General features: G+C 46.2%; 1 protein-coding gene across 1 annotated transcript in view; it reads right to left on the bottom strand.

Annotated features, from left to right (window-relative positions):
- Nucleotides 1-20866, bottom strand: part of clcnk (chloride channel K) — a gene marked incomplete at both ends in the record, with an annotated part of 103442 nt that overhangs the window by 31727 nt on the left and 50849 nt on the right. The window contains 2 exons of the mRNA XM_084333454.1: nt 1944-2160; nt 20669-20779. Of these exons, the coding sequence (XP_084189580.1) occupies nt 1944-2160; nt 20669-20779 (328 nt within the window). The remainder of the gene's footprint in view (nt 1-1943; nt 2161-20668; nt 20780-20866) is intronic.

Below are 20866 nucleotides of genomic sequence, written 5' to 3'. Positions count from 1 at the left end.
ACTTTAGTAGAGATGGTATGTACTAAACACTTTAGTAGAGACGGTATGTACTAAACACTTTAGTAGAGACGGTATGTACTCAACACTTTAGTAGAGATGGTATGTACTCAACACTTTAGTAGAGACGGTATGTACTAAACACTTTAGTAGAGACAGTATGTACTAAACACTTTAGTAGAGACGGTATGTACTCAACACTTTAGTAGAGATGGTATGTACTCAACACTTTAGTAGAGATGGTATGTACTCAACACTTTAGTAGAGATGGTATGTACTAAACACTTTAGTGGAGATGGTATGTACTCAACACTTTAGTAGAGACGGTATGTACTAAACACTTTAGTAGAGATGGTATGTACTAAACACTTTAGTAGAGATGGTATGTACTAAACACTTTAGTAGAGATGGTATGTACTAAACACTTTAGTAGAGACGGTATGTACTAAACACTTTAGTAGAGATGGTATGTACTCAACACTTTAGTAGAGATGGTATTAAACACTTTAGTAGAGATGGTATGTACTAAACACTTTAGTAGAGATGGTATGTACTAAACACGTTAGTAGAGACGGTATGTACTCAACACTTTAGTAGAGACGGTATGTACTAAACACTTTAGTAGAGACGGTATGTACTCAACACTTTAGTAGAGATGGTATGTACTAAACACTTTAGTAGAGATGGTATGTACTAAACACTTTAGTAGAGATGGTATGTACTAAACCCTTTAGTAGAGATGGTATGTACTAAACACTTTAGTAGAGATGGTATGTACTAAACACTTTAGTAGAGACGGTATGTACTAAACACTTTAGTAGAGATGGTATGTACTCAACACTTTAGTAGAGATGGTATGTACTCAACACTTTAGTAGAGATGGTATGTACTCAACACTTTAGTAGAGATGGTATGTACTCAACACTTTAGTAGAGACGGTATGTACTAAACACTTTAGTAGAGATGGTCTGTACTCAACACTTTAGTAGAGACGGTATGTACTAAACACTTTAGTAGAGATGGTATGTACTCAACACTTTAGTAGAGATGGTATGTACTCAACACTTTAGTAGAGATGGTATGTACTAAACACTTTAGTAGAGATGGTATGTACTCAACACTTTAGTAGAGATGGTCTGTACTCAACACTTTAGTAGAGACGGTATGTACTAAACACTTTAGTAGAGATGGTATGTACTCAACACTTTAGTAGAGATGGTATGTACTAAACACTTTAGTAGAGACGGTATGTCTCTACACTGGAATGTCAGAAGTTGATATATCACGTACAAGCTAGAATATAGGCCTACTGTATCAAGTGCTACTCATGATTTTAAAGTATTCAAAATATATTCAGCAACTATGTTGCCTGGGTAAACCATCTACAGTATGTCACACTGCTGCAGACCATATCCCTACATTTCATATCCCTTTGATTTACCCTAAATTGCATAGTTTAAAATTGATTCTGAATCCAGAGATTATACACAAAAAAAATACTTAGGCTGAGCTGTTGCATAGGCGTATGCAATGAAAGTTAGATGCTCTAACGATATTATTCCTGGTGTGAGCAATTAACACTTTATCCAAGGGACATGCTATTAGTCAAGGTAATTGCCTGAAAAGAGGAATTAAGCTATTTTTCTAGACACATGGAGAGACGGAGACAATATTTTGTATTCCGATCAAACACAGAGGCAAACATCATTAACTGCAATAAAGGTTTATGGCTTCTGATTGATTATCAATCACTCCACAATTTCAAACTGAATGGGATCCGATAGAGGCAGAAAGTAATGTGCCCTCTATTAGCCTGTGTACGAGGGCAGCACTTACACCTTGAGACCTGCATGTTCTACATCCATCCTACTGGTATTAACATTATCAACCTCATCATAGACAGGTTTTCTCAAGACATTAGAGACCGTATAGGCTGTGTTACACACCGAGGGCAGGCCTTGAGGAGAGAGGGGAGGTGCGGGAGCTTCTTGCTGATGGAGAGTGCGTCGTAGAAGGACGGGCGCTGCCCGGAGCGTGCCAGGGCGTTGGCGATCAGAGTGGCAAGGAGGATGGGCACGGCATGGGTGGACTGGCCTGTGAGTTCCAGGGCCAAAAGAGCGGGGGACAGGGTGTGTGTGACAGCCCCAGAGAACGCTGCCGCACCTGGGCAGAGTGAGAGAGATGTGATGTTCCAAAGTCAATCATAGTCTTCTACTATCGGCCACTGAAATGCTCTGCTGGAGCAGGTGGAGGTTAGGTGCCATGTTAAGGATGGTTGAAACATGACTCATGCTCGCTCATTATGTACATACCTCCTGTGATACCTTTATTGTTTTATTTGATTTTATTAACTTTATTGCCATTAAACAAACAATAACAGGCAATTAACATTTTTGCCTAAATACGGGTTTCGAATCCATGCGTTGTGGACAGAATCACGTATAAAGCCGTGGCAAGTTGTTATTGCTTTTATTCCATTTTAATAACCGGGTCAAGGTCGCGGATCGGCCCTGCATATATTTCCTAGTCTGTGAAATCGAGAACGTGCAATACCGGCCAGATCCTCTTAGGGGCGCCATCGCTCCACTGCAGTATGCCCTGTGGGCTAATGGATGACTTTTTTTTTCCTTTCAATGGAGTATTTTAGTACCCGGATCCTGAATCAGCAGCATGTACCGTGGATTACGTTTCGAATCGCAGATTTCACCATGGAATAAGGGGATTTATCATCAGCCAATGGACATATCGATCTACCAGATGCCGATCGATAACGGGGAAATGCTCTGGGATATCTCACCGGCTCATGGTAAGATCTTTTTCACATAAATTACAGCCGGATCAGAGCTTGCTATGATACGCAACCAGCCGAGCAGCGTATGTGGCTAGTTACACGACCACTGTTATTGGTAATCAACAGTGATGGGCAGTAGCTAGCTACAAGTAGCGACGCTACATAGCTTAACTACATTTCTCAGTAGCGTGATGGTAGCGTCGCTACTTTTGAACCAAATAGCGTTCTCTGTAGTGCAGCTATTTTTAGAACGAAGTAGTGACGTAGCGTTAGGAAACGCTACACGCTACTATCCGGAGAAACAGACAAAGATGTGTGAAGAAAAAAAAACTCACCGGAGAAAACCCACTATGATTGGTTGTTTGGTTTAGATATGAGTATGACGACTCACGATTGGGTAAGGTTAGGCCAAAACATTACGGGTAGGCCAATCAGAGGCAGGATAGGGCGGGACTCCAGCTCCGCAAACCAGGAAGTGCAAATCAAAACACAGACCACTGATGAATGAATGCAACCAGTCCTCGCGAAATGGCAGAGGGATTCGATGTTTCCAGGGCTGATGGCATTGATGAAGATGATGTCAATAACAACAATGCCTCTCCATGGCCCTATCTAGAATGAATGAATGGAAAAGATGAAGTTGTGGGATGCATGCAGCAGGCGCGGCGCATCTAAGGTAAGGGACAATAATAATGTTGTTGTTTAAACTGCCGCCGTGCAGCATCAGGCATTGGGCTGTGTGGAAACTTGATCATAAAGTAAAAAAAATTAAAAATAAAAAAATAGTGCTGATGTAGTTAGCTATTTTTGCCATGTTCTTGTAGTGTAGCTTGCTACATTTCTCTGGGGATAGCTTCCATTGTAGTTGAGCTATATTTAATCGAGAGTAACTTGTAGTGTAGCTTACTACATTTTCCAAGTAGCTTGCCCATCACTGGTAATCAATAATAATAAACAACATCCCCCGCCCCCCCTCCCTTGATGCATACATGCTTTGGGACAGTCCCGATGATATGCAGTTTGAGTTATTTCTTTAGCATATGTAAAACGGAAATGCCGTTGAATATAACGTTAGCAGCTATTAGCCCTATAACTAGCCTTCCAGAAAATATACGAGACAAAATCCGCTATAATGCTCATATTCACGGCGCTATAAAATGACAACCTATTGATGAATTTTTTTTTCTTTAAGCCATTTTGAAGGGACGGTTTATGAACTCAATTGACAATGAGAATGGACAGATAGCAATACTATAAAGTATAGATTTAGCTGTACAAAAAGACACCGGTCTGTTTACAAAAGCTGGTCCTCAACCACTATATTAGACGCATCCCAGCGAAACAAAAACTGCTTGAGATTGGGCTTCACTTGACATACATTCACATATAAATTAAATAACATAGGCACACACACATCTACTGTACCTATATATATACCTAGAAAATAGGGTACAAGATTCCTAACCAATAACCAGTGGCGGCTGGTGAAAATATTCTAGGTGGGGCTGTGCCATATTCACTGTGCCAGTTTAACTACAGTATATAACCAGACCTGCAAACTGATAAGAGGTGAAACGGGTGACATGTTTGTAAACCAAACCCCTGTAGGGGTGTGTAGGGGCATTGTCCCCCAGAAGAAAATCTTTGTGGTTAACAAAGCACTCTGAGAAGAAAATAAAGGGAAAAGACAACATTTATTTCAGGCAAAAAACACAACTATATTCAATATACAAAGAAGAATGGGGTCAGGGGAACATAGAATGTATATTAAAAAAAACTATTTAATATACTGCCCAGTAATATTTTCAGTCAGTCATATGTTGCATCATGTAAACATGTCTAACTTTTTGTAACCTTTGAGCAATTGTGTGGCGGGGTTAGGCTTCAGGTAAAAAAATTACCTATAGCACCTTTAATCACAAGTTCTTAAATGTCTTGGTATGGATGTATGGTATGCTATGCTAAAGATTTTACCTATAGCACTTTTAATCACAAATTCTTAAATGTCTTGGTATGAATGTATGGTATGCTATGGTATCATACAATAAATAAATCAATAAAATAGTTGGCTGCCAGACCCGAGATATCTCGGGTTTTGGTCGTTTTTTCATTTGTATTCATTATTCATCCACTGACCTAGGTGTTGTCATAGGAAAGGATTTTGAGATCGCCAAAGTGCAATACCAGCCGCATCCTGCCAGAAACCTTATATCTAACTCTGTGTTACACTCAAATGTCTCCAGGCGCTATATTTAGATGGAGCAGAGTAAGTCGCTTCATCCGACCACTTCAAAACGCATCTGGTACACTGTGCCAAATTATGTCCGGGACCAGATGGACACCAATACTGGAAATCGCGATCAGACAATTGGAATATTTTTTTTGGGGCTTCCGGTTCCATTCCACAGCACATGGCTGGCTGATTTTTCGGTGCTCGGCAACCAGGCCACATTATCCCTGAATACGTTTTTATTTTTTATACCATTTGATTTTCCAGGAGTTAGAATTATGTCTAAACATACGCAGAGCAAGTTGGGAACCCTGAACGACGTGGATAGGGATCTCATCAGGTCGATATTCCGAGAGGAAACGGACGCTATCTTGGCTAAGCTAGCGGGCAGGGTGGATGCATTGCAGGAGGAGGTGGCCGCAATAGACACCCGATTAACCGTGGCGGAGGAAGATATGTCCGCGGTCGTGCAGGCGGCTGAGACCAACGTCGCGGGAATATTAAACTTGGAGGACAGGCTATGTGATTGTGAGATGAAGGCGGCAGACCTGGAGGACCGTGGTAGGAGATGCAATGTGAGAATATATGGACTGCCTGATGAAACGGAGGATGACGACCCGATAAGGTACCTTGAGGAAATGGTCTCAAAATGGTTCCCAAAGCTAGCTCGACCTGAGATCGAAAGAGCGCATAGGATCTTTAGACCCGCTACCCAGTTGAAGGGCGGACGTGCAAACCCTCGCACATTCATTTTCTGCTGCCTGAGATTCCAGACGAGACAGCATATACTGAGAGAGGCCAGACAGAAACCTCCGGTTGTGAATGGCTGTACATTGAGATTTGCCGGTCGCTCCAACGGGGGGGGGAGCAGACAGGCCGCGGTGGAGCATGCGCCGAGCGACGGGCAATGAGGGGCTGGGGCGGGTTGTGAAGTGTAATTTCACATTCTCTCTCTCTTTGTGAAGTCAGGATTTCTGTTTAAGACAGGGCACCCATTCATCTGGCCTAATAAGTTTGTCAAGGTCAGCGCCGGCTAGAAGCCCCTTTTTGGAGCCTCCCAGTTCTAAGAATGCATCGAAGAAGGCGTCTCTATTCCACTGTGTTAGAACACATTACACTTTTGCTTTTTGTCACTTTTACTCTGACAGACCTGTGATATGCACTCTGACAGACTAAAAGTCTGTCCGTACGGGCGTACTGTATATATATATTTTCTTCTCCAATAAACCTGTGTTCATTTAACGTGAGTATTCCGACTGTCTCTTTTAGCTCCTGTTTCATTATTTCAGAATACCTGATTCGCAGTGTAACACTGTTTTAGGCTGCTTGATGCCCGTGGAGAACCTGTCGTTGGAGACATCAAAATCCACGACATTCTTGGTGTCTGAAGTGGGATGCTGACCGACCCTGCCGGTGCCGACGGGCTCTTAAACCGGGGTCGCTCCCCCACGCATCGCTCTATAACAAGCCACGTCGAGAAAAGACAGTGAGGAGTCTGAGGGTGAATTGTCTGTCTGCACTCGGCTGGTTGGGCCAGCATCGCCCGGGCATTACACGCAGCGTCGTGGCGAGTCAGGTAAGCAGGAGTGGGGGGGCCGTCTGAATGTAACTCTATCTGTGTTTAGTGCCGTGTAAAGCGTGGGATTCTTTCTGAATTCTCTAACCGTCCGCGCGTAAGAGCGCGAGGGATTCCGCGTGTGAATTCTCGAACCTGCTGTGTAAAAGCGAGGGATATCAATGTATTGAAGGTTTCAATATAGATTTCAAATAGAATGGTAAAGTTACATAATGTGGTCCTGGTTGCTGTGACCCGGTCACAGTGCCAGGTGATGTTTGATCGACATCGGACAAGATATTTGAGGGGGGGGGACACAGGGTTTTTTGTTTTTTATTTCTTTTTGCTCGCTCTATTGTATGTCTGCTCTCGCCCTTATGTCCTAGGTCCTTAGCGTGGGGTTGTGTATATATTGTGGTGCTCTACTTCAGGGAAATCGCGTTCAATCATACTGCAACCTGGTTGGACTATGGCTAACTTAAACATCTTGATCTGGAATTCAGGGGGGCTTAATATTCAACATAAGCGCACAAGTGTACTTACATGGATGAAAAGACAGGAGGTCGATGTGGCTTTGCTGAGTGAAACGCATCTTTTAAAGGCTGACAGTGCTAAACTTGCAAACAAACTTTATCATAATATAGGCTCCTCCTCTTTTAGCACTAGATCCCGGGGGGTAGCCATAGTGGCTAAGCGGAAGCTGAATATTAAACTATTAGACGTGTGGTCGGATTCTGAAGGACGAATCACTATAGCGAAAATGGAATACACTAACAGGAAAATTGCTCTTATAGCTGCATACGTCCCTAATGTGTATGACGCACAATTTTATACTGCACTCACTACAGAGATGCTGAAACTACCTGAGTACTCATTCATAGTGGGTGCTGATTTCAATTCCATGTGGGATCCATTGATTGATAAATCCGGAGATGCTGTAACCCACGATCAAAAGCAGGCGTCCGCGGCCCTACGTGGCTGGTCTAGAGACACGGGGTTATGGATATGTGGGGGTTACTCAACCCAACCTCGCGAGACTACTCTTTCTTCTCCGCGAGACATAAAACTTTCTCCAGAATTGATTATGTCTTCTCCTCCCCTAAGCTATTCGATAGTTTTGACGTTGACTTGAAGCCCATTGCACTGTCAGACCACAAATACATCCTCCTTAAGGGTTCACTCAGCAAAATGACGTCTCGTGCCCCTAGATGGCGCTTTAAGTCAACACTGCTGAAGAACGAGGAATTGAATCTACAATTTAAAGAGAAGCTCATTGAATTTGTGCAGTTTAATGCTGGTTCGGTACAGGACCCCAGAACTTTGTGGAATGCGGTCAAGGGGTTTATTAGGAGTAATACCACGCTATTTACTTCCAATCTCCACAAGGGGCGTCTCTCCAAGTTGGTGGAATTGGAGGAGCTGCATAAAATAATGATGTCTTCTATGCAGCGCAAATATTCTAACCGACTGGAGCTCCAAATTAAAGTGGTGAAAAAGGAGATAAACTCCATTTTAAGACAACAGTCTGAATTTCAAATGCACAGAACAAGACAACACTATTACTTTCATGGCTCTAGACCAAGTCACCTACTGGCTATGAGGATACGGGCCAGCGATCAATTTGCGGATATCCCTGCCATTAAGAACCAACAGGGGGAGATAACCACCAACCCCAACAAAATCAATGATACATTTTGCTCATTTTATTCCAACCTGTACGAGTCGGAAGTGGTCTTTGATCACGCCAAGCTGGAGGACTATCTTAGTCAAATTAACCTACCACAAATCTCAGAGGAGGACGCAAAGTGGTTAGCTGAACCTATCACACTAGATGAACTCAGGGAAGCAATTGCGGACATGCAGCGGGGCAAGGCTCCTGGTTGGGACGGCATTCCACCGGAACTCTATACTGCGTTTTGGGATATACTTGGTCCCTTATTACTTTCAATGATTTTACACTCAGTCGAGGAGGGCAATTTCTCCAGGGATGTCAATATGGCACTTATATCTGTTCTACTCAAGAAAGATAAGGACCCCACGGAATGTGGCAGCTATAGACCCTTAAGTCTGCTCGGAGCCGATCTCAAGCTATATGCTAAGGTGTTAGCCATCCGACTTCAAAAGCACATGCCGTTTCTGGTTAACCCCGATCAGACTGGCTTTATAAGAGGCCAACTGGTCACGGATAATATCAGACGGTTACTACACGTGATTGACGCCAGTAAGGATGTTGCAACCCCTACGGCCGTCATGTCCTTAGACGCGATGAAGGCCTTTGACAGACTGGAGTGGTCGTATTTATGGGCAGTACTAGGAAGGATGGGATTGGGCGAGGGTTTCATTGACATGATCAAAGTTCTCTACACAGGCCCGTCTGCCATGATCTTGACAGGGAAGCTTTGCTCACCACTATTCGCTGTTTCGCGCTCTTCTAGACAGGGTTGTCCTCTTAGCCCAGGACTCTTTGCTCTTTCACTCGAACCCCTAGCGCAGTACATAAGGCAATCACGGGTTATATCCCCTGTGTCAATTAAGGGCACACATATCAGCTTATACGCGGATGATGTACTCCTATTTATGCAGAACCCGGCCGTCTCTCTGCCCTACCTTCTCCAAGTAATAGATGACTTTGGCAGCCTATCTGGATTTAAGATCAACTGGCCAAAATCAGCCTTCCTTCCACTCAACGAGACTGCGAAGGCAACCCTCCTTCCAGCAAATATTCTCATGGTAGATCACTTTAAATGCCTTGGGGTTGAAATATTCCTGACTGTTAACCAGACTGTAAAGTATAACTACTCCAGCTTGGGTGACAGGATTGCGAAGGATTTTGACAGGTGGTCCAAATTAAAGAACTCATTACAGGCCTGCGCCTCAATAATTAAGATGAATGTCTTACCTAGGATTAATTTTATTAGCTCCATGCTTCCGTTGTCTCCTCCTGTTGGTTACTGGCAAAAACTGCACTCTGCTACATATAAATTCGTCTGGAATAACAAACGCCCATGCTTAAAGAGAACCACTGCACAGAGGAGTAAATTGGACCGGGGTTTGGCATTTCTGGACTTCAAATATTATTTCCAAGCATACTCTCTAAGACCTCTTATCACGTGGTTTGACGCTCAAGCGGCTGTTTCCTGGCGTCCACCCAGAGAACTCGCACTAACCGCCATAAATGGCACATGCACTCCCCACTGTTCAATAACAATTTGCTCCTTATTGGACAACGACCCATTAGATTCCCCAGATGGGAGGGAAAGGGTCTCCATGTATTGAGGGATATTTTCAACAACTCTGGTATCTGGTCTTTTCAGGACCTATCCAACGAATTTGATCTCCCCGGTAGTTCCTTTTTCTTTTATTTACAAATAAGGGCAGCTCTAAAGGCTCACGGAGTCCCATGGGACGCTCCACTAGAACGACACCGGTTTCACAAATTCTTTTATGACAGAGAGACATCGAGAGGCTTCGTCTCTGACTTTTATCGGCACTTACTTACGTCCTCATATAAAGACCTACCCTTAGATACGATTTGGAGAAAGGATATCCCTGAGTTGGATATAGATTTTGACTGGGATGCGGTATGGGAAAATATTAGGCTATCATCACGCAACCCAGATCACCAACAGATTCATCTAAATTTTGTTCATAGGACTTATTTGACCCCCAGGCGATTGAACCTAATGGGTCTCAGGCCTGACTCTTGATGTACCTTGTGTCCAGACGGTGCCATTGGAACATATATGCATATGTATTGGGAATGCCCTCCTGTTGAGGTCTTCTGGGAAAATGTCACCACTCAGTTAACAGAGATTTTCTCTCTAACCATACCGGCCTTGCCTTCTGTTTTGTTGTTAAATGATGTTTCTCAGTTGCCGACCTCTGTACAAGTAAAGAGGCTCATTTTGGCTGGTCTGACCGCTGCAAAAAAGCTGATTTGCAAATGAGCAAATATTCATGTATGTTGATGGTTATGGTGTTTTTTGTATTTTTGTTTTGTTTATTATTTTTCATTCAATATTGATCCTATGTATATTTTCTGACCCCCTTCTGATCTGGGTCTGGTGATCGTGGGCTCGGACTGGGGGGGGCCACGGTTCGGGGTCTCTGCGGGTCGAGGCACTAAAGAGGCGTGGTGCTTTGGCTCGTGGGGGGCCGGGCTGTGGGTCCTCCGGGGTTGTGGCTTGCGGGTGTCGGGCCTGGTGGTGGAGGGGGTTCGGTAAGCCCCCTTTTTTATAGTAAAGATTTTATTTTGTTATCCTTTTACTTTGTGACAACTTGTTTTGACTGGTTGTGTATCCAATATATAATAGGTCTAATTTATTGTCTAATCATTGTTGTGTTAGTTTGTGTTCTTGGATGTCTGTTATGTATTATTGTCATTATTGTGCTGTGTTGTTTATTGTTTGAAAAAATTAAAATAAAAAAGATTTGATAAAAAAAAAAAAAAAAATTGGAAGACCCCCGACCACAGGTAAGAACTATCTGACATCAATTTCAGCTTGATCCAACAATGTTTTGATACCGATACAGCTGATCAGCGTTTTTAGTGTTCAATATGAATGCCGTTCCTGGCAATCAAAGCATCAGAAACGACCCCCCCCCCCCCTTTCATGCATTCATGGTGAAACATAATACCTATTATATACATTTGATAGTAGAGTGTCCAGGCAAGAAACGCCAATGCTTATAGTAGAATTCACGTTGCACTCTATAAATCGCTTCCCAGGAATGATCCCGGATCACTCGGAAATTATACTTATATTCACCACGGGATAACACGCGAACGTATGCATGAAAAAATTATCTCTTTTTTGCATCTTGGACGGAAGAAAGTCACTGTCAAATGACCATAGTATTGTCCCCATAGCTATAATATAGAATATAGATATAGCTCTCCAAACATAGTGACGCACAGTGAAAATATGTAATGTTATCGTAAGGTTATGTATATAACCAAGTTCTATGAATTATGGTGACGCTCAGCGTCATTCTGCAGGCACTTCACTTCGTGCACGCGCACTGAAAAAAAATTCCACAATGTACCTTTACATCCCAACATTCTTCTGGCCACACCCCTATCCGCTTACCTTCATAAGCAGGTGTGTGGTCACCTACTCGCCTCCTTCCCAAACTTTCACCACAAGGTGAGATCAAGGGCCGCAGAGGCGTCCTGACGCTGAGCGTCACCATAATTCATAGAACTTGGTTATATACATAACCTTACGTTCTATTTCATTATGGCTGCCGCTCAGCGTCATTCTGCACAAGAGGAGCTGAGCGGGAGCCAAAGCTAGACAAATGTACCCCGCTGAGGCCCCCCACAACCATCAGACCGGGGAGGACCGAGCCCCCCCGACCTTCCCTAATGGAGGAATACCCTCCCTATTGGAGGACGGGAGGGTGACGGATCCGACCGTGCGAAGAGGAACTCAAGCAACTCAACGCACAGGGTGAGCAGACCGTGGCTTGACCCCACGACTACGCACACGCACAACCCGCATGCCACCAGGAAACGAACGGAAGGAACAACCCGCGTTACTGCCCCCAAAATCACGGGGCCAAGAGAAAACTCAACCCTGTGGCAAGGCCGTAGCAGCGGAGCGTGAAGGAAGACCCAGACCCACCGAAGGGACTGGATCCCCTGGAAAAAGGTTGACTCTGCTCCAACACACCAGGGAATAAACCACCCTCTCGGTACACAGATGGTGGTTGTTCCTATAACCCCTCAAGAAAAACTCCAAAACACACCTGCGAGTATACACCAGCTATACTGCAGCACAAGTGTTTCAGTTTCCAAAAAAGGGTTATCCCAGGCCTACGGTTTCAACGAAACATTACTTCGGACCGGGCCCGGCGGCTCGGGAAGCACACAGGGTTACCAGAGGAGGTCCCGAAGACCACCCCAACAGCGCCCTCTTCGCCATGCGTGAGAGAGGAGCGAAAGAAGGAGAACCAGCCCCTTACAATAGTGCCAGGTACAACATGTACCCAACAAAGGGTCTCCATAACGCCTAACCCCGTGACAGCCGGGCCGACCCGGCATTCTTCCCCCTGAAAAAAGCCCAAGTCCCTCAGGGTACCAGAACAGCAGATCTGCATCCCCGGCGGACAACGGGTTAACTGACCTGGACCAGCGTGACCAGAACCAGTCCCGTGCCCTAACCACGCCGACATGCCTACTCCAGGAGAAGGGGCAGATATGCGTGTTGATCTAAAACATGAAAAGAGGGCGCCACCCAGACGGTCCTGTTTACACCGCGCTCGGTGGCCCACCCCAAGGGCGTGAGACCCCTCTACCTATGTTCCGATCTATTCCGTTAACATCCCCCAGATATGAACGAGAATCCGTCGAGACCCAGTAACAGGCTCTCGGAAGAGGAAAAAATCCCCCATCCCAGTTGCTTTATAAAAACGCTGTTTTAATAACAAGTAACCAAGGCGTACTAGCCACCCGCATGATTCTGAATAGAAACAGCCCGAGCCAGCACTATGTATGCGTCGGGACCCAAAAACATATCAATGGACAGTCTAACAAACCCCACATTGATCTTTCAAGGCGCCTGGGAGAACGACAAGAAGGTTGTCGTGCTTCACATTCTCCACACTTTTTTATTAAAAAAGAAAGAAACACCGACTGACATGAATCCCACGTGACGCAGCCGAGGGTAAAATTTTTTTACATTTTTAAATCCCGTCATCCCTACCACAGAGGAGAGACGGAACTCCTCAGAGAGACTTCCCACGTGAGCCATAGATTGAAAAGTCACGGTAACATTGAGTCATGTGACCAACCGACTCAAGTTACGTGTATATTGAGCGTAGTAGAACATTAAGTTCCTACACTCTGCCCCGACACTTGACAACAACAGACCCTACATACGGGTCTAAACTCACGGAAGTCATCGTCCAATAGCAACGTGCCTAGTGACGTGTGCTATGACGGGGGGAAACCCAAGACTCAAACGCCTGTGATGGGTGCAGAGTCTGGGAACCCCCCCCCTGCCAAGCCGCCTAACAGCTTGGCCCTGACTCAACGAAAAAGAGAGGCCAATAAACCCCCTGACCAATCAGAAGAGGGAAGGAGGGGTTTATCCGGCACCCCCTCACAAGCCCAACCCTTGCATACAACAACAACAACAATAGCCATATGATACCTTTAGTAGCAATGCCAATGAATAGCACAAGCTAATACAATGCACGCTAACCACAGACACATCTGTGAACAGGGTTTATAGCAAGACCAAGTTGTGTGTGTGTGTGAATCCTACACCCGCATCCATGTTGTAACACAGAAAAGCATTGATAGAGAGAGAGAGTGGCTGAGCCGCGGTACGTTTTCATACGAGCATTACTGCAAACCCAACACAATAGTGTTGCAGCTCAATATCACTGTGTAAGCAACAGAGCACACAACTAACCTCTACCTTTATGTGGAGATTCAGGTCGAGGCAGAAAAAACCCTTTTTCAACCGAGTGTAGGCTGCAGGCCTTGCTTAAGCTCTAACATGAATGTAACATCTAGCCCTCCTATCAACCCATACTAGCGAAAGATTCACACGTTGCAACCCCATCATATGTTTGGTGAATAAACACACAGTTTGTTAACAAAAAATACAGTCCCCCTTTAGAGGGGACTCTTTATTTTCTAACAAAATCATAGCGGGGCCAAGAAGGGAAACAGGGGGGGACCACAGAGGGAAAAAGTCACTGGGTCTTAGCGACGCCTGCCACGAGCCGCTCAGGGCTTCCCACCCCGTGGAGCCCCGGAGGGACGGTAAACGATCGGCGGCTGGTCTCGACGATCCCTACCGTCACCTCCGGGCGTAGATGGGCCGGCTGCAGTGGCGGAGGCGCCCTCTCTCCTCCTGGCCTTCTTCGCTGAAGGTCCAGCAGTGGCGGTGGTGGCAGCGGCTGCCACGGCGGAGGAACCTCGATGACGCGGCGGCCGTCTGACTCCACTGGCAACATCGGGCGGGGGAAAATGAGGCTGGAGCACGGAGCGTTCCTCCTGCATCTCCCTGCACTGGCGCTGCTCTGATGGCTGCCTTTCTGATCGCTCCGACGAGACTGTGCTTTATTTTGTTAATTTTTATAGTATTAGGAGTTTTATTTGCACCAACTGTTGGTGCATTATATGTGTATGACCGTCAGTCAATCATTGACATTGGATTAAGAAAAACTTACCGTTTGGATTGCTCTCTGGATCGGATCGCTGAACAGCAGAAATGGCCCGCCGAGATCCTTTGTTATGCCGGCCATGGCCGAGATCAGAAACCGCCGCGAAGACGAGGAAAGAGAGCCGGGGTCCGGAACAGACTGAGGTCCAAACGACACAGAACCACATTGCCCAGCATATTGTTGGCCAATGTGCAATCGATAGGAAACAAATTGGACGACATCAGAGCAAGGATCCAATTCCAGAGGGACATTCGGGATTGTAACGTCCTCTGTTTCACAGAAACTTGGCTGAGTCCAGATGTCCCGAATCACGCAATAGAACCGGCAGACCATTTCTTCGTTCTCCGCAAAGACCGGACGGCAGAAGAGTCACTAAAGACGAGAGGAGGCGGCATTGCCTTCATGATAAACAAGGAGTGGTGCGATTTAGGCAACACAAAGGAACTGTCTAACCACTGCTCCCCAGACCTGGAGTTTATCACGATAAAATGTCGACCCTTCTTCCTCCCAAGAGAGTTAACGTCCATCATCCTCATCGGAGTGTACATTCCACCACACGCGAACACTGGGGTCGCACTTTCAAAACTTCACAACGAGGTAAACAAACTCCAGGCAGCTAATGTTGACGCTGCCATTTTGGTCTTGGGGGATTTCAACAGCGCGCGTCTTAAAAAGGTGCTGCCGAATTTCTATCAGCATGTGACCTGTCCCACCAGAGGCGAGAACATATTAGACCATGTATACTCGCAATTTAAGAATGGGTACAAGTCACAGGCTCTTAGTCCATTCGGTAAAAGCGATCACGCCGCCATCTTTCTTTTGCCAAAGTACAGACAAAGTCTCAAGCGAACGCCGGTGGTCTCGCGAGAGGTTAAGCGTTGGGCCGTGACGTCAGTGGAGTCACTCCAAGCAGTGCTGGGAAGCACAGAATGGAGTGTATTCCGTGATAACACAGCCAATATTAACGAATACACCGAAACGGTGATTGACTATGTCTGTACTCAGGTAGAAGTAATAATCCCCACCACCAAAATTAATATCTACCCAAATCAAAAGCCCTGGGTAGACAAATCCGTCCGTGAGGCTCTGAAAGTGCGCACATCAGCATACAACACCGGGCTGGTGACAGGCAACATGGAAGAACACAAGATGGCAAGATACAACGTCAGGAGAGCAGTAATAGAGGCAAAACGGCGTTACAGGGATAAAGTTGAACTTCAGTTTGAACAGGCTGACTCTAGAGGCATGTGGCAGGGCCTCAGAACAATGACAGACTACAAAGGAACCCCCCTCAAACTGAACAGTGACATCTCCTTAGCAAATGATCTCAACTCCTTCTATGCGAGGTTTGAGGCTGTGAATAACAACACCAGCCTACAAACCACGGCAATGGGGGGGGGGGGGTCTGCTGATGGAGACTCAGTGTTCAGGGTAACAGAGCATGAGGTGAGACGGATCTTTAAAAAAGTGGATATCAGGAAGGCAGCAGGACCGGACGCCATCCCCGGCCGCGTCCTAAAAGTCTGTGCCGACCAACTGGCCCCGGTATTCACTGACATCTTCAACCTGTCCTTGGAACAGGCCGTCATCCCCACCTGTCTGAAGAAGTCCACCATCATCCCTGTACCCAAAAAATCTACGCCCGCTTGCCTCAACGACTACCGCCCTGTAGCCCTCACCTCCATAGCCATGAAGTGCTTTGAGAAGCTAGTGAAGGGCTACATCTGTTCCTCCCTCCCCATCAACCTGGACCCTCTGCAATTTGCATATCGCCCCAACAGGTCCACGGAGGACGCCATAGCCCATGTGCTGCACACAGCAGCATCACATCTGGACAAGAGGCAGGGGAACTATGTGAGAATGCTGTTCATCGACTACAGCTCAGCATTCAATACCATAGTCCCCTCCAAACTCATAGCCAAGCTCAGGGACCTGGGCTTGAACTATGACCTGTGCCAGTGGGTCCTGGACTTCCTGACGGGCAGACCCCAGGTGGTAAGAGCCGGCAACTGCACCTCCTCATCCATCACGCTCAACATAGGGGCCCCCCAGGGCTGTGTTCTGAGCCCCCTCCTCTACTCCCTGTACACACATGACTGCGTAGCACAGCGGAACAACAACACCATCATCAAATTTGCTGATGACACAGTAGTGGTGGGCCTGATCTCTGCCAACGACGAAAGGGCCTACCTGGAAGAGGTAGAGAACCTGTCACAGTGGTGTCAGGAGAACTGCCTCTCCCTGAACGTCAGCAAAACAAAAGAGATGATTGTGGACTTCAGGAGGTCGGGGGTCAAGGACTACAGCCCCCTCAGCATCGACGGGGCACCAGTTGAGAGAGTGAACAGTTTCAAGTACCTCGGAGCCCACATATCCGAGGACTTGACATGGACCACACACATTGACAGTGTTGTGAAGAAGGCACGACAACGCCTCTACTTCCTCAGGCGCCTAAGGAAGTTCCAAGTCAGTCAGAAGATCCTTAGGAACTTCTACTCATGTACAATAGAGAGCATCCTGACCGGCAACATCACCTCCTGGTTTGGGAATAGCACTGCACAAGACCGTAGCAGACTACAAAGAGTGACACGTTCAGCCGAACGCACAATTAGAGGGGGGCTTCCCACCCTCCAGAACATTTACAACAAGCGGTGCAAGGGGAAGGCTAAGAGAATTATTAAGGACTCGAGCCACCCGAACAACTGCCTCTTTGAACTGCTGCCGTCAGGCAAGCGATACCGGAGTCTTATGGCGAGCACAGAAAGACTCAGAAGGAGCTTCTATCCCCAGGCCATCAGGCTGCTAAACGAACAATAATCGCTAAACGAACAATAATCACTATGCAACAACCATCAAATGCACACAGCACACACACCCACACGCACACACTCACTCAAACAAACAACTCACTGCAGCACCCACTCTCCACACTTTAGATCACACAAACACACTTACACTTTATATTTATTGATAAAGGATTTGCACTACAACTCGTACACCTACTGTGAATTGTACCTAAACTGCACCTCGTCCATTTATGCCTTGCACTATATAGTATTGTATATTAGTACACTGCACAGTATTGTATATTGTATGGTAACTACGTCTACGAACATTGTACATATGTCTAAACTGAACACTGTGACCTCTTTTTTTTACTTCTAATTTTTACTATGTTTTTATTTCATACTTATCTTGTCATGCACAGTCTCTGGAGCGCAACAGTAAGAAGCATTTTGTACAAAAGTATTCTGTACTTCTGTATGACAACTATTAAAGAAACTTGAAACTTGAAACTTGCAGGTTGAGGTCATCAGCTGCAGTGCCGTCCCGAATAGTCCAGCATCGGAGAGGGGTGCCGTCAGAAGTGGAGTCCTCTCCTTCTCCGGCACACGCGCCTGCTCCAGCCAAAGGTGGCGCTGGATCAGAGTGGCCAGGGCGCGCACTTTCCCAGCAGCTATAGCCTGCGGCTGAGTCAGATGCAGGATGGCTCCTGCCGACTGGGCGAGCTGATCATGCTGTAAATCAGTCAGCTCCGTGCCGCCCGTCAATATCCCGGACATGAATCTCGCCAGCTGCGCGATGTTAGACGCGGCAGCTAGAGATTGTGTTCCGGTGATAAATGACTGGTCGCTCCAATATGCCAACCGCCTCGCCGATTTCCCTTGGGGAACCGGCTTCCGTAACGGCTCCCACACCACCTCCGGACAAAGGAGCGCCGCCATCGGCCTACCAAGCCGTGGCACGCCCTCCTATATGCCGTTGACCAAACCCGCCACCCGCGTGACTTGCACGTAGGCAGGAGTAAGGCCCATGATGTGGGAGACCACCTGGCCCTGACGGACATAGGCCGCCATTGACGGGAAAAATGGGTAGACAACGTCCACCCCTCTCACCGGGCGACGTTGCCATAGATGACCTATGAGATCATCAGGGACAGGAACAGGCAGTGGCTGCGGCAGCGGCACGCCGTTTGCGACTGCCGCCGCCATGAGCTCGGGAAACAAAGCACGCAGTTCCCCCTGCATACTTTCCTCCTCCGAGCCCGCGTCCCTCACATACAGCAGACTACTGGTCAAGGAGCCACATTCTGATGTGGCTGATAGCAGGGCATCCCGCCGCCGAGTCGGAGGTTCTAACCCAACATCTGCGGGCGGGGAACCCCAAGGAGACATCTCCCCCCCCTCCAGTGTTACCTGGACAGGCAGGGGACACGTCTCCACTGGGCCTTCAACCAAGAACCCGTCCGCCTCTACCATGTAGTCCTCTGTCTCCATCGGGCATGTAGAGACCGACGCATCCTCATCTGGCTCAAGCAACTCACCAAAACTAGGCCGTTCGCGTCTGCAAGCCACCATCTTGCGACGGGACCGAGCTGACGCAAAAAGTTTGCGTCTCAAATCCCCCGCAACCAAAGGAGCCGGCCGCCCAACAGCGGACGACTCCCCGGAAGCAGAGGAACCAGAGCCGGAACCAGGCCATCGCACAGGAGACGGCACTGGTGCACCAGCTCCTTGGAGAGGCAAACTACCCATCGGACGCCTACCGGGCGTGGCTGCCGACCACGAGAGAGGCCTCAACCCCGCTCCAAGACGCACGACAGAGGCGGCAATGGAGAACCGCTGGTGAAGAGTGGCGTTGCGAGCGTGACCCTCCGAAGTAGACATTATGACTTCGCTTTTTTCTTTAGAATAAAAGAGAGAAGAAAAAAACAAGAAAAAATGTAAACACGTCTCAACTTTCTTCAGCTAACAACCTCGTCAAGTGCGAAGGCACTTCCTTGTGGTGAAAGTGAAGAAGGAGGCGAGTAGGTGACCACACACCTGCTTATGAAGGTAAGCGGATAGGGGTGTGGCCAGACGAATGTTGGGATGTAAAGGTACATTGTGGAATTTTTTATTCAGTGCGCGTGCACGAAGTGAAGTGCGTGCAGAATGACGCTGAGCGGCAGCCATAATGAAATAGAACCACAAGGCCAAGACTAATAGCTGGCACTGAATGAGTTAAGAACTTGTGATTAAAGATGCTATATGTAAACATTTTACCTGTTGATACCAGCAACATACCATGATACATTCATACCAAGACATTTAAGAACTTGTGATTAAAGGTGCTATAGGTACAATTTTACATTTTACCCCCCCCCCCCCCACACACACACACACAATTGCTCAAAGGTTACAAAAAGTTAGACATGTTTACATGATGCAACATATGACTGACTGCCCAGCTATTAACAAAAACTTGTGATTAAAGGTGCTATAGGTAAAATGTTTACTTAGAGTAATAATAAAAATAAAAAGAATAAATAAATAAATACATCCACAGAGCTTTTAGAAAGGTGCAGAATAAAAGTATTGCCCCCCCCTCCCTACTTCCCATTTCTCCATGTGGAGAAATGCACCTGATTGGATAAATGACATGCTGGTACTAGTGCGTCATCTGGGCCCAGAGTTCAAAACATTGAATCCCTATTGATTGATTGATTGATTGAAATTTTTATTAACAGATTGCAGAATGGGTACAGTACAGTATGGCTCAATACACACAATTGTTAAGGGGATGCAGACCAGAAAAATACTTGTTTACATCAGGGTCCCCCATTTTCAATTAATAATGAGTTGAAATGAATGAATACAAATCTGATCCAATCAGATAGGGATTACAAGTTTTGAACTCCTGGGCCCAGTGAGTGTTATCTATAGCACCTGTAAACGTTTTTATTTATCGCCGTTATTTTATTATATAATATTAAAATGTATATTATATCAAGATTGGTACTCAATCTTATCTTACAATCTTATCTCTCTCAAGTTCACATACACAGTTCACTCATGAAGGACCTCAACCTCAACAACTACAACAGTCAACCACAACAACAACAACAAAATTGCCATAGACAAGGTATATTTACCAGCCAGTGCATAGCCTCCAGGATTGACAGAAGTCCACCCCTGGCCTGAATTGACACTGTCAGAGGACACATATGCTAGTCCTTCCCCCACCAAACGTCCAATTGCTGCTCCTGCAAAAGAAAAAGAAATTTTTATATTTCTCCCACTACCAGGAAAATAGCCTCTTTCCTTATAACCCCAATGTGTGATTTTTTAAT

This window comes from Notolepis coatsorum (assembly GCF_963971535.1).
Source record: "Notolepis coatsorum genome assembly, chromosome: 17".
NCBI classification, from domain to species: domain Eukaryota; kingdom Metazoa; phylum Chordata; class Actinopteri; order Aulopiformes; family Paralepididae; genus Notolepis; species Notolepis coatsorum.
The sequence above is the reverse complement of the archived record's forward strand: the minus strand, read 5'-3'. Positions and strand labels throughout refer to the sequence as shown.